This window comes from Mastigoproctus giganteus, chromosome 8 (genome assembly GCF_048544385.1).
Source record: "Mastigoproctus giganteus isolate SK-2022 chromosome 8, ASM4854438v1, whole genome shotgun sequence".
Classification (NCBI taxonomy): Eukaryota; Metazoa; Arthropoda; class Arachnida; order Uropygi; family Thelyphonidae; genus Mastigoproctus; species Mastigoproctus giganteus.
In genome coordinates this window covers 22,928,312-22,942,835 of record NC_143582.1, presented here as the reverse complement: position 1 = coordinate 22,942,835, position 14,524 = coordinate 22,928,312, and the positions used below count along the sequence as shown (strand labels likewise).

Sequence of the window (14,524 nt, the reverse complement as noted above, 5' to 3'; positions counted from 1 at the left end):
ATTACAGGTTACACCGAAATCTGAAATTCAGATGATCTATTCTGATTACTTTGCAATTCAGATTAAAATATTATTTTAAATATTATACAAAACCAGCCCATTTTCCGAAGTGGAATAAAAAAAGAATTTTTTAACTTTCCCACAAATAAATTTCAAACTACCTGACTCAAATTTACAATAAGGCTGAATTATCAGCTCAATATAAAAAACTGTATCTAGTAATCACAGACTATTACTGTCATTGAAATATGGTGATTTCACTGAACCTATTAAAATGTGTTGCAAGTTGCTAGTCTGCTGGAATGTTGTGATAATGAAATTTCTTCATTAACACAATAAGTTCCATTAAAATGACAGCTTACAAAGAATGTTACCTTGCCTTTTTATGCAATGATAAAATATTCATTACGCTGGATATGTATAGGATTAGAAGAACGAGTATGAAACAAACTTTTCAGAGCAGGAGCAGAATCAACACCACCACTCTAAGAGAGATCAAATAGAGTATCCTTGGCCTTTTCCCATGTAAGAATGCAAACATAGATGTCCTAATCCTAAAATAACTGTATGAATGCTTTTTTATCGCTATACAGTGAAATATACTATGCAACTTTCTGGTTGGCCCATTCAGATGCTAATTTGTGGACTTTTGCTGTATCATGGGCTCTTACAAAAGCATAAACTATCAATATTATGACATATATCATTAAGCTGCTCTACACTTTACACTGGTATGGATAGTTCTGATTATGTTTGGTGATATATAATAGTAAAACTTTACTTTGTATTAGTCTTTATTTTATTTATTTAAAACTTGCACAATTTTTAAATCTAGCTTTCTATTGTATATCTAAATGTAGTTCTAATGTTGTTACATTTTGTTTCTGATGTGTTCAATGAGTGGAACAGCATACTACGCTAACTACAATGTGATTTTAGCTGAATTGTTCATTACTCTACCTGAAAGTGATAATCACCTCTAATTAACTGTGTTAACTTTGAAATATATTAAAAACTCCACACTTGCAGGCAATGTGGAAAGGACCTCCACATTAAAGATATTATATTCTGTAGATAGTCTTTCGGCTACCTCTCAAAATCCATCTCTATTTGTAATCAAGTACAGAAACAATCTTTCACAATACAACAGGTCTTTAATTTGGTATTCAAATTAGCTTCCATTGCTGTTAATTAAATACTGTATAAACACCCGTTATAACACTCCCACTTATAGCACTATTTTCTTCTGATCCCATGTTCAATTCTGTGAAATGAGGGGTCATTCTTATATTGCTCTTTGATGCCAGTCCTTCTGAAAGTTATTAACAGGAGTTAACTGTATTTGACAGCAGAAATGGCACACCAACTTGAAGACAAATTTTAAAAGGTATACTGATTATTATACAATAACATACAAGCCACTTCTGTTATTTATGAGAATAAATTATGAAAATAATCCTTTAGTTTACTAGAATGATTGTTTATGAATGACATCTATACGAATCCTGAAATTTTTTTCCCCTGGTTAATAATTTTTCTACAAAATACTGATTATGATGTAACAATAAATGAAGTAACTAACTTCATTTATTACAACTTGCTAAGTACAGTATTATTACAGGTAAGAACACTTTATTAGTATACTATTTTTTTGAGCAGTTTCTACTTGGTTAACATATGTATCCAGGGCTGTCCAACTTCAAACTACTAGGAATGCATTGTACCTTTGATATCTTACTTGCATTGTAAAAAAAAAAAAAAAAAAAATCCCTAATATACTTATTCAAATACTTGGCCTGCAACAATTAAATTTAAAGGAGTTGCTTCTGAAAAAAAAGTTATTTACTAGATGCTATAGGAAATCAAATGAAAATTTAGATGCAACGTTTAGTAACCACTTTTCCCTAATGTGTTTGCAAGACTCTCAAGTTAGACATTTGGTGTATTTTATATACTGAAAACAATAAAACTTATAAATTTAAACAGCTATTAGAATTAGTGTGAATTTTAAGTATGTCATTCACTTTCACTACACATCATTAATTATTTTTTTAATTAGAAAACTTTAGATGTAAAAAAATTCTTTACATCATGTATATCAAAAAAACATTGTTAGTATAGTAACAACATGAAATTTCATACAATATAATGGCAGAATTAAGAATAAATTTAAGGTTTCACATTTTCAACTGCTTTATCCCCCCCCCCCACTCCCCAGTGGTTGGTGAAGTAAAGGTATTGCATGCCAGCTTTTATGGTTTTTGTGTGCCTGCTAGTTAAAGAGGAAAGAGTTCATACATTTTTAAAAGTGGAAAGGGTACTCATACAGACTGCATAAAACCAACGCGGAGACTGCCAGTTGGACAACCCTGCATATAGTTATTTGATTTAGTACCACTATAGCATATTCAAATTGAACGCTTAAAAAACAAAATTGCAAAGCTAATATGAAATGCTCTTCATGTAACTGGTTTCCTTACTATCTTAACACAAGGAGTGTTTGGTTGGGCAATTATTCATGACATTTCTTCAGCCAATAACGTGCATTCCATAATAGAATTAAAGTAACTAGTTTAGCATTTACTTTTTCTTGAAAGTCATGCCAACCCATGGCAAGATAGGGACCATGGAAACCGCAAAATGAACTTGAGTCAACATTAGTCGCCAGACAAAGTGGATTTGTCAAGCCTTGAATTAAGCTATTAACCCAGCGGTGATGGACCTGTCAGGTTCTGTTCAAAAATAACGATCCTGCATTATACTTCGGTTAATGATTAAAATCTGAATTATTTTGAACTTCCTAAATAGGCACTTTTACCTCAACAGTTTTTGAAATGAATTTCTATTGTCTTTGCAGAGTAACTGCAAACAAGAAGCTGTGAGATTCCACACCACCATTCCTGCAACTTTTTTTCTGAAGAGCGGCGATGGACCTGACAGGTGCTAACGCTTTCAATTAGGTGTTTACTTCTAGTTCAAGGTTACTTTACCACTAGTTCTGTAAATATCCAGTCTTGCTGTTCTCACATAATACACATGATAACAAGAAATCAGATTAGTCCCTCTAGACAGAGAGGTAGCAACATGAACAACATTCAAATTCAGTACACTTCATAGCCCAGCAAATTTGAAAATGGAAATCACTGATAGTATCTAATACAAATTAATTTTTTAAAAAATTAATATATTCATAAGTAAAAACATGTGCCCATGTGTGAAATTTTATACATTTAAAGTTTTTTTTTTTAAACTGGAAAATGGAAGAGACTAATTAGTCTCATGTTTACAAGTCTATAACTGTTAATTTTTAGCAAATTGTATAGCAGTTTTTTTTTTCTTCTGAAACTAAAGTGTTAAAAAAAAAAAAAAAAAAAAAAAAAAAATGCTTTTAAGTATTTAAATTTCTTAAACAAATTACATACAACAAGGATCATTCTATTAAGAAAAGATGAAACACTAATAAAACCTTTTCCAGAAATTAAAAAGCAAGTTGGCACCTGTCAGGTCCAGCATCACCACTGCCAGGTTAATCCTATCCTTTGTTGCTGCACAATATATAATTACAAAAATTTTGAAACTAATTATTTAAAAAAAAAAAAAAAAAACACAATGCATATAATATCCTAATTATAATTAACATGTCCATCAATGGTAATCACATTTCTGCTCTGAAAGTTGCATGGTATTACTCTGTTTCTGCTATGCAGGTTCTCTCCACTGCAATATTTGCAAATTATATAATTTATAACTAATGATTAAATTTTGAGCAGCACAAAGTTTTAGTCAACCAGCTTTTCAACATCATTTCATTAATTTATTGTACTGAGAGAGAGAGAGAGAGAGAGAGAGAGAGAGAGAGAGAGAGAGAGAGAGAGAGAGCAAGGAATAGAGGATTGCTAATCAACAGTGGCCAAATAACCAATGTTGACACATGGATTTTTCCTCTAAAAATTTTAGCTGTTCTTTTCATTTCATTAAACATTTGCAAGTGGACACCTTTGCCACAACTTTATTAAACATTTATGATTCTGGTATGAAATGGTGCATGCCGTGAAAAACATATCCAGCTTAGCATGTATAATGCAGAGATGTAACCGTGAAAACAGTTGTGCCAATGCATGATGCACCAGAAACCATTCAGTCTGGGCTTCCCAACAGAGAATCTTGCCAAATATCACTGATGGTTCATATAACAGAAACGAAATCACTAAGTCTGATGAACCTAATTTGAATCATGTAGGTGGTAAAACCAAAACAAAACTATGAGCTCAGCACACTGGGTGATGACAATGCCTTCTCATGAACCAGATGAATCCCATCATGGTGACATCTAGTCCCCAGAGAAAGAAGCCATCTCATGGGCATGCCATTGCAGCTGTATCATGTGATGGTGGTTCTAGGAAATAATGGCCTTTTCTACTACTCTTGCCTACACAGTTAATACAAGATCTGAATCTTTTAACCTAGCAGAGCATCAATGGAATGCAGATGGACTTCAAGTGCATACACTTGCTTGTAACTATCCAGTCTGAATATACCAAGGCACATTGACTGTCTGTTTTCTAGTAACACAATTTGAAATACATTTTAAAAAATAGAGCCTGTGATGTAAATATTTTATTGCATAAAAGAGCAGAAAAGCTATAAATAGATGTATAAGCATTCTTTTTAGGGTTAAAACATCTAATGTTGAACATTATCATCCAAAATTGAGATGTTTTTCATCTACAAATTTGTGATTAAAAAATAGTTCAGTCCAAAAGCCTACAAAAATTTTAGACAACTAACTGTGGTCTTTGAAATGATAGTGATCCAGCAAAAGTCACAAAGAAAAGAAAATGAAGAAACACAATAAAGAAACAAAAGTGATCTGATGTCTGTTAAGCCTTAGCAGCAAAGTGAATCAGACCATGCGATGTCAGTTAATCATGCCTAAAAATCATAAGTATCTATAGCTGGTTTGGCATTTGGCAGGGTTAAATAATGTGAAATTCAAGACGAAACCTCTACTACCCCCTTAGACTGATTCTATCAACAATTGAAACAGAATTTCATAAGTGCAAAATCGACTTAACCAAGAAGAACATACCATTTGCAAATTATGAAATTTATTGGTGGTTCTAGGAAATGATTACTCAATTATTAATAAAGAACTGCAGTACATTTTTTAAAAAGATACTGCAAAGAAAATAAAATAACAAATTGCAGGTGTGGTAGAAAGTTAAGCGACAATACATCCTGCAACTATGCAAGTAGTACATAATATTGAGTCAAGCTTTATGCTGTAAATTTTGCTGCATATTATTAAAAGATTTGAAAGCAAAACTTTCAAATTTCTGTATGTAAATTATAACAGTGTACACTTTGACAACACATATTAGAAAACTACTCCACACAGACGGAATGGAGTCAGCCAAAAGAAAGAGATCTTGATGCAAACTTGGTGATGTGCATACCTCGGAGTAAGCACTAACATGTTTACTGATGATGGAAAGAAAAACTATGCATTTCAGCAAAAAAAAAAAATTTTAACATACAAATTTTTGTATGTTAGGATATATATATATATATATATCCTAACATTTAAAAAAAATACAAAAACTTTTTACAAAAAAATACAGAAACTGGGAGGAGAAGATTATTTCTAAATACCAATAATTTTCAAACATTTTTATACATATTCTGAACCAACTACAATGCACATGTAGGTGCAATAATTTTGCCTGTCAAGAAGGTTTTGGTCATATGGAGCCTCCACTAATAAAAATCTATTTTATTCTTCAACCAATGCTCATATAGCAATTAACCAGTAACTGAATAGGAAGAGGCAAAGTCTATTAGCCAGTAAGGAGAAGTCTACTTTGTTTTCTAATCTTTTACTTAATTTGTAGCATTGGAACTTTCTGGAAATTTTCTAAACATTTAGACATTAGCTACATATAATGCAGAATGTCTCCAAAGAGTTAATTGCCCATGACTGCTTAATGGGACCAGGTACTCAATTACTTGCCTCTTTTGATAATGATACTTTTGTATGTTCTTTAATTTTATGGAACTACCACTAACCTGTCCTCATAAAATAATTTCAAAGTAAAAACTGGCCAGTTAGGTTTGGGAAGGGGGGAACAAAAAAAAAACTGCTGCTAGGAATATATTCTAGTATTATCAGCTATATAATTAGGAGAGGGGAAAAAGGTTACTTAAATGTCAATGATAAAAAGTGCTATTAGTTCAACTGGGTAAGCCCTACCAAACAATTTGCTGTTCACTACAGTTATGAAGTTTTGCTCAACTAAAAGTTAGGATGAGTCTGTTTTAACCAACTTCCAGTTTTCTTTACTTTCACCTTATTTTAAAACTGCCCATTAGACACTATCTATGGCAGTGCATTCATTGTTACTATTTTTTAAAAGTAGATATGCTACATATCCAGTCAAATTCATATGTGGTTAGTCTAGGCTTTGGGTTATTATGGTTACATTATGTTCATGTTTTCTGGCCCTATAAAGCCAAGTGACTAAATCAGTTTATTAAAAAGTCCATGTTGCTATGGGCTGATACTCATCATTCTCCTATGACAAAAACAATTTTTTGGGAATATGCAGGTAAAATGATACATCTTTTTCCTATTTTTGGCAAGAGTCTGGTTTCCAATTTCTGCTTTCTGGATTCAATAACTGAATCCTGAAATAACAGTTATTGTGTATACATGCACATGTTTCCCTCCCAAAACAATTCTTGGGATAAAGTAAAAATACTAAACAAAATTAGCTTGTTCCATTTCCTGTAATCCCTCAATCCAAGATATATTCCAAGTCAGTCTCTCTTTCTGCCATGCTATCTTATGCATGTTATTTAATAGCGTGCCTCTCCCTTCCAGTGGACTACAAAGTAATTAAAAAAGCACTTATTTTAAAACAACCAAACCTTTTGCCCATATGCAGTTTGGAACCTATTTTGCAGCTGTCATAACATGCACAATCATTAGAATTATAATTCTACCTGTCATAAAATATAGAAATGGGCATTTCAAAGGGTCTTTTAAGTCTATATATATGTAATCATTTCAGTTCCAGTAAACTAATGCATAAAAAAAGAACTTGAAACAATAAACTTAACCATAAGCTATTTTATCTATGTCACCAACTTTCATTGTCCAATGTATTGTAATTTCTGATACGCAATTATTTTGGTGGCACGTTACAGAGCTACAAAGTACGAGTTATTTTAAACCATTTTTTTCCTGTTACAACACTAGTTCTTGGGCATATTTAGCAATGGCTAGTTACTATGAAGAAATCACAAGTTAGATAATAATTGCATTACTGCCTCGTAATGTAATCAGCTGCTTAAATATTTCCACACTGAAGTTAAAATTTCAGCTCAGTACGCATTTAATATTCTTAGCCAAAAATATAAATTATTAAAATGGCTAAATTCAAGCACAGACATTTGAACTTCTTCCTTCTGAACATTAACTCCTAGGTGGATTTTCTTTGAAGAAAATCATAAAATACTCTTATACTTCAATATTAAGTGTAAGAAAACAACAAGTGCACATAGATCAATCAATTACTGTAAATAAAAACGGCAGCTTTAAATGTGAATTTTATTGGCACAATTACAAATCAGGTGATAATGTGCAACCAGATATGTGGGAATAAGGTTTATGTTAATCTACAAAAAAAATAAATAAATAAATAAAAATAAAAATTTAAAAAATAATAATTTTACCTTTAGTTTATTTTCGTTAATTTTAAACTGAATGAAATTATTTGAAATAAGTTGTGGAATTCTTGTGGATTTTCAATTTATTTTGCAGTTTGGAACAAGTGTCTAAATTTAATTATATCATAAATACGCTGTGATAAAAAAACATCAGTTCAGGAGCCATTTCTTTTCGTGAAAGTAAGCTATGCAACAAACATTAATAGCAAAGAAAAAGCATCATAAAATCTGCTATAAAAGGTAATGGCTACTGTCATAAAACTTCTTGGCATTTAATAAAAATTTTAAATAAAGTTTTCGCTGCTATCCACTTTTCATTAGGATACAAAATTCATAATCCTGAAAATTAGTCAGTAATAATTACACTTGTCAAATTTATGTAGTACAGAAAATGTTAACAAAATACTGTTTATTCAAAGTAAAGAAAACCAAAATGACTTTCATGCAAAATTTCAACAAATATGGGGTATATGTAAACAAATTTCTACTATTCAAACAGAATTTTAAAAATGAATCATGAACTATAAATACTGAAAAATAAGGAATAATTTATTCTTCTGCAGAGATCCATATACAATTGTTACCATATTCATTGGTAGGGGGGAAAAATGAAAAATGAGACTGTGCCTAATAATCAGTGGTATTGTATTTCTATTATGTTTTAAGCCACTACAATTTTCATGAAAACAATGCTAAATTAAGAGAATTTGGTGCATTTACAGATTAAGAAAATTTGCCCAAGATACCCCACATCCAGTCAATAAATTTCTCAGCTGAAAATTCTTCAGCATATTTACAATCAATGGAGATAAAATTGTAGAAAATAAAAGAAATTATACATCCAATTGTGTTTCAACCCACCCTTTGCATTCAGGTACATAATCTCTGCTTTTAATAATTTAAGTTCAAACGATTGATAACTGATTTGTTGCACAGTTTATTAGAATTAAATATTAATTTGAATTTACTTTTCTGAATTAAGTCTACTCTTATCTGATCCAACAATATTGAGAAAATAGTAAGCCATTCCTTAAAGTACTGTACTACACTGACTACAGTTCCACAAGCAATCCCACAACTCAAGCTATTAAAGAAAAAGAGAAATCATGTGAATGGTAATTACTTTTACGCTAATGACTGGAATCAGAACTACTATGAAAAAGAATAAGTGGCAGTTGTGGTGCAGTTAAATTTTTTTTTTGCTCTAACAACCAGATTTTAAGGTGTTTCATGCTATTAAGCCAATCATTAATTTCTATTTTTCTATGATAAACACAAGTCAGCAATGTCAAAACTTTATATAGGTAATACATTGAAAATCTTATAATGAGAGCTGGGAGACCATAAAAAATACAAGTGATGTGATATTGTGCATGTGAATACCCGACAATATAAATCCAAACATTTTTCAAGTGGTATGCATGTTCACTGTGCAGCAAATATATTCACAATTACAACTAACGTTGGCAAGTACTCCACGAAAGCAAAAATGGAAAAAAAAAATAATAAAAAGTTGTGCTTTCCCAAGCTTTAAAGTTCAGCTTCAATTACATATAACTTTCCATAATTCTGAATAATGAAAATGCCACGGAATGTGCTAAGTGGCATCAATAATGGTTAAAATTAAACAAGAGACATATGCAAAATAGACGTATGAGAAAAATAATACTGCTGCAGTTAACAACACTTATGGCAAAATATTTCTATTTAAATATTTCATAGATTTTCACATTTTAACCATAGAATTTCCTGTGCAATGCTAGCACAGTAATACTTGTTATAAATGACTTCTCTGTGTAAGCCGTGCCCATAAATAACAGATCTTCACACTATATTCACGGAAGCTAATACAGAATTTCAAGTTAGGGTGGCTTATGTTCACTTGAAACACATACAAGTCCGTAATACAGATATTTTTTCTTTCTTCCAAAGTAAATATAAAGTGCATAATTTAGGCTTTTCAAAAATGGCTTTAAAAGCTCAAGTCTGCAGTTAAAAATGACCTGTCATAGAAGTTCTAGTAATATGACACATACTGAAAAGTGTTAAGGATTTCTCACAACTCTGCCCCCTTAATGCAATATTAAAAATGGTCAAGATTTAACATATTAAGTGTATAAAAATTATTAAGTAATTTAAGTTTTACATGAGTTAAAAAAAAAAAAAAAATTCAGCAATATTGCTTTTCTATTTCTAGTGCTCATATAAATGACATCTAATTTTATGCACGCTTAACTGACTCTGATAATTATTGTTTTTTCATTAATATTATGCATTGCAAAAGCTAAGTTGGTAAAAACTCCCTAAACTTAACAGATTTTGGGTGCTCCTCCCACATCACTAATTATAAATTTTTACCTTTTCAAGGTTAAGAAAAACTAGAAAATTAAAAGTTCAAAGAAAGTTGTATACCAAGTCTGACAATAAAAAAAACTGGCCCCTAATCTGTTTTAATACAACTTTAATGGAGGAAGTTACATCCATTATATGCTCATTCTGATTTTATCATAATGATAACATATCCTTCACGGCTAGAAATATGATGTAAATCATTTTCTCAAAGTCCTTGCAGAATGTCTACTTTATTATCAGACCTCATATATTAAGTATTTAAATATATATATACACACATATATAAAATTTGTAGACTTTCCATTCATAACAAATAATTCACATTCAGTGATCTTAAACTGAAAAATAAATGTGTTTAAAATACATTACCGGTTGCATTCCAACTGCATTAGATCCTTGTCCAATTCCAGAAGGTCCATGATGAGAGGTACCTACCATTATCAGAAACCAACTTATGAACTCAAAATAAGACATTCAATTACATCTGTCAAAGTGACTTTCTTGTCCCTTGAACAAATATTCTCCAAACTACAACTTATAAATATTTTAAGCTTAATTTACAAAGAATATTAAAGAATGATCTTTGTTCCATTAAGTGTATATATAGTTAGCAATCACATATCAGCAACGGCAGAAGAGAATTTTATTTATTTATTATTTTTTTAAATAATAAAATAAACAGTATCATAAGCTTTCATTATTATAAAAAAGTAACAATACTTGAAAGTTTCTAATGAAATCTTTGTTCCTATATACTATATAATTCTGCACACAATTAAAAATAATAATAATAAAATAAAAACAATTAAATAATTTTTATAAACAAAACTATTTACGGGTAGACACCTCTATTTTTCTGTGCTGCAACTTTTTTGCTATCTCTAGCACATATATAATTAGAAAGAACAGACAGGACCAATTACAATGTTTCAAGCAAAAGCTGCAGTCTTCTAAGGCAAAGTTTAAAGCAAAGCCTGCAGCCTCATCAATTCTGTCCTCACCAATTGCAACATCTGCAAAAACCAGGCTTTCTCAGGTGGAGTTTCTTTATTTCAATTTTTTTTTTTTTTTTTTTTTTGCGTTGATGCTATATAATTTTTCCTGTAAACTGTAGAATAAAAGTATGAGATAAACCACAGGGAAAATTTTAAGATTTACTGGAAAAATTCTCCCATGGAGAAAAATCTAAGGAAAAGTTTTCAGCTTGTCTGGTAATCTACCAGGATCACAAACATAGGAGTTAGTAATAAAAACTGTGCTAAGCACATGATTTGAATACTCACCCAAAAGACTGTTTATAAAGTTTTGCCTATAACATAAATTCAAACAAGTTAAAAACAATGGCTAACAATTACCATAATAGTTGCATAGGAAACTGACAAATCTGTGTCAGTGAACATAAGAATTGCTGATTAATAATCAATTATGTTTAAACAGTACTATATTTATATATGAAAAGGCACTGATACACAGAAGCACTGAACAAGGAGTTCTTACATGTTTTGTGCCATACTGCTTTTCTTATTCTTGTTTCAAAAATTGTAGATGAAATACATGATCAAAAAATTCAATTTGGAAACGACCATTAAATAATTAAACTTAAAATGAACAGGTGGTGTGAGAATGAAAAAAATAATAATAATAAAATGCTTCTATGATGTCTTTCACTTACTACATACCTCTGCTTAATCTCCTCTTGGAATCTCTACCCTGTTTAAGAACCCCTTCACTAAACACTGGACTGTACCACTGGCCCATGCCAAACATAAAGCAACAATGAAGAGATTGCTAATAACATGATCTTTTCTTCACAAAAACCCTCATATCAACGAGTGTTTAAGACGAAGTGTGAACTGCCATATGGTAATTCACATAATGTCTCTATATCACTGCCTTTTCAAATATGTAGTTGTTTCAACACAAATAATTATAGATCATAACTTCATTTTGTACATTGCAGTACTGAATAAACCAGGTTTAATGATTAGTACATTGATCACATACTGTGGGGAAACTTCAACATGAATTTCCTTGGTAGTGCACTTTTAAATAAAAATAGCACCACTCCAATGTACATTGCTAATTCTGTTCCAATACTGAATGGGTAATGACATATAATTTAAATTTAAAAAAATAAAATAAATAATATTAATGAAAAGTAATATACTTGTTCATTGGAGCAGCAAACTGTTGAAGCTACTTGTGGAATTTTCATGAAAACACAGGTAAATTAGGAGAATTCTCAGGATTACATTAAGAGTTGAGTGCTGAGGGAACCCCAGCCCCACAAAATCAATAAATTTCTCGGCAGGAAACAAGATGGAAAATTCTTTGACCTATATACATTGATGGATATCAGCTTGCACAAATCAAAATAAAATGATATTATGTATTCACTTGTGAGATCAATGCACGGAGTAGCCAAACTAGCCTGCTCATTGTTACATATCATGGCCATAACATACTTGCTTGTACAATGTTGTTTTTATAGCTCTATTAATATGATGCTTTTGTCCTAAATTTACTTTATATATGTTTGGGGATAATGAGTTTAATTTTAATATTTATTCTGACGGTATACAGGATAGAACAAATAACACTGAAGAAATAAGAATGCTCATTAGTAAGAAGAAGGGAAAAAAAAAAAGGTATATATTATTTCTCAGCTACCTTAGTTCTTCCAATGTATACAGCAGTACAAAATACAATGAATGAAAGCCAAAACAAAATTCTATGATGAAATTATATACAGGCGGTTTATGCCAGATTATGTACATAATACATTCTTTACAGTGAATAATCCGTAATGGAACTGAAGAGAATACTGATTTTCTAATAGAGTTTAGTACCTAAAATTTTAAGGATGTTAGTGAAGTAAGTAAGAGTACACAACTTCTGTTGGGTTAATCAGTAATTTTCTTCTTGCTGATCCAGAAGGCTGGACTGTGATCTAATCAATTATTCATTCCATGCATATTTTCCAGTGTAGAAGTTCCACAAATGAGAAAAATGCCAAAATGGATGACTAGAGAGGATAAGGATTTACTTGGACAAAAGAAAAATCACTGGACAATTACAGACTGTCATGTGATAATTCTTGTGGGTATTATAAACTTACGTAATAAATACCACTGATGGGGTAATGCAAGCAAAGCTTAGTGCAAGAAATCTACAAGTTGTCTACAGACACTAACTATGATTCCAAAACAGTAGAGAATTTTTTCACCATCGCAATGCTTCTCATACATTTGAACAGGTGCATGATTTCAGTGTGCACAATAGATGGAAATCAGAAAACAAAGTTCGCTCTTAGGTTGAAATGGTTTCCCCAATTCACTTGGCCAGTAAGAAAGGCAGTCGTTATGATGGTAAACGGGGCTGTCCCAAGTTAGAGCCAAATCCCCCCCCCCACAAAGAACTAAGGCATTGTTCTCAAAATTTTTATTTATTTATTTTATTTTCTCAAGTTATATATTTAATTAGTAAATTTAAAAGTAGCTCAAAACATAACTATCAAAATATTTAGTGTTAAAATTCACCCAGTAAATATCCTACTTCATAAATAAACCAATATTTATTTGGCTCATCAGTGTATAATACTATTAATAATAGAAATATTAAATGTAAATGATATCTCCACAATCTTTATAAATTTGCTTCTTAGCTAGTCCTTTAAAAAAATTGATTTTTTTTTGTCTCTTCTTTTGTGAAATTGCTGTTTTAGGGGCAATTTTTTAATAAAAAAATAAAATATGAATACTTCCTTTAAAAATTGGGTTACTCATATAAACTGAAATCTGATATCATTGTCTTTATTTTATTTTAAAATAATGGAATATATGGTTGGCCAAACACTTCAAATAAGCTTCATGAAATGAATATAGTACTGACTTATGTGATATTGTGCATATGTACATTATTTATGCCCCTTACTGAAATGAAAGGAAACTAACAGGGAAATCCATTTACTTCCAGTTTTATAAATAAACATTATCGCACATATTTTACATAATTAATACACACCTCCAGCACTAGTGCTACTTGATCCCCTAATGTGGTCACCTCCTAAACCAGGTGATGACATTGAAGTATTTCCTTGCATCACAGACTCTTCCTTTAATATAAAAAAAGAAGAAAAAAATGCAAAAATAAATATATAATAAACTAAATACACAAGCTTTATATATAAAATTAACAAAATTATATTGGGTAAAACTATGGCATGTCACATTTTAATAGAATTTCCGTCAATACAGATTATAAATTACAAAAACCATCATAGATAAGTTTTTTTACTGATTTGCAACTTAGCCTGTTATCATTTTTACAATATTTGTCATTGAATTCAAAACAAAACTGTAAAAGTTAAACTATGTCTAGCTCTGTGATATTTAGGAATCAGGGAAACTTATTAAAGCAGTTGAGACAACTAGAGACTTTTTTT

At 30.7% G+C, this 14,524-nt stretch overlaps 1 protein-coding gene across 7 annotated transcripts in view; it reads right to left on the bottom strand.

The window, feature by feature from the left end:
* LOC150081361 (splicing factor, proline- and glutamine-rich-like) overlaps positions 1 to 14,524 on the bottom strand; it is a 266,228-nt gene that overhangs the window by 161,472 nt on the left and 90,232 nt on the right. For 6 of the 7 annotated variants that reach the window (XM_090379723.1, XM_090379725.1, XM_090379719.1 and 3 more), the window contains exons 6-7: positions 14,104 to 14,194; positions 10,450 to 10,511 (exon numbers count right to left, since the gene is read on the bottom strand). In XM_090379723.1, the coding sequence (XP_090235849.1) occupies positions 10,450 to 10,511; positions 14,104 to 14,194 (153 nt within the window). Of the gene's footprint in view, positions 1 to 3,497; positions 3,546 to 10,449; positions 10,512 to 14,103; positions 14,195 to 14,524 lie in introns of those variants that run through there. The other variant, XM_090379724.1, reaches the window with a different exon arrangement.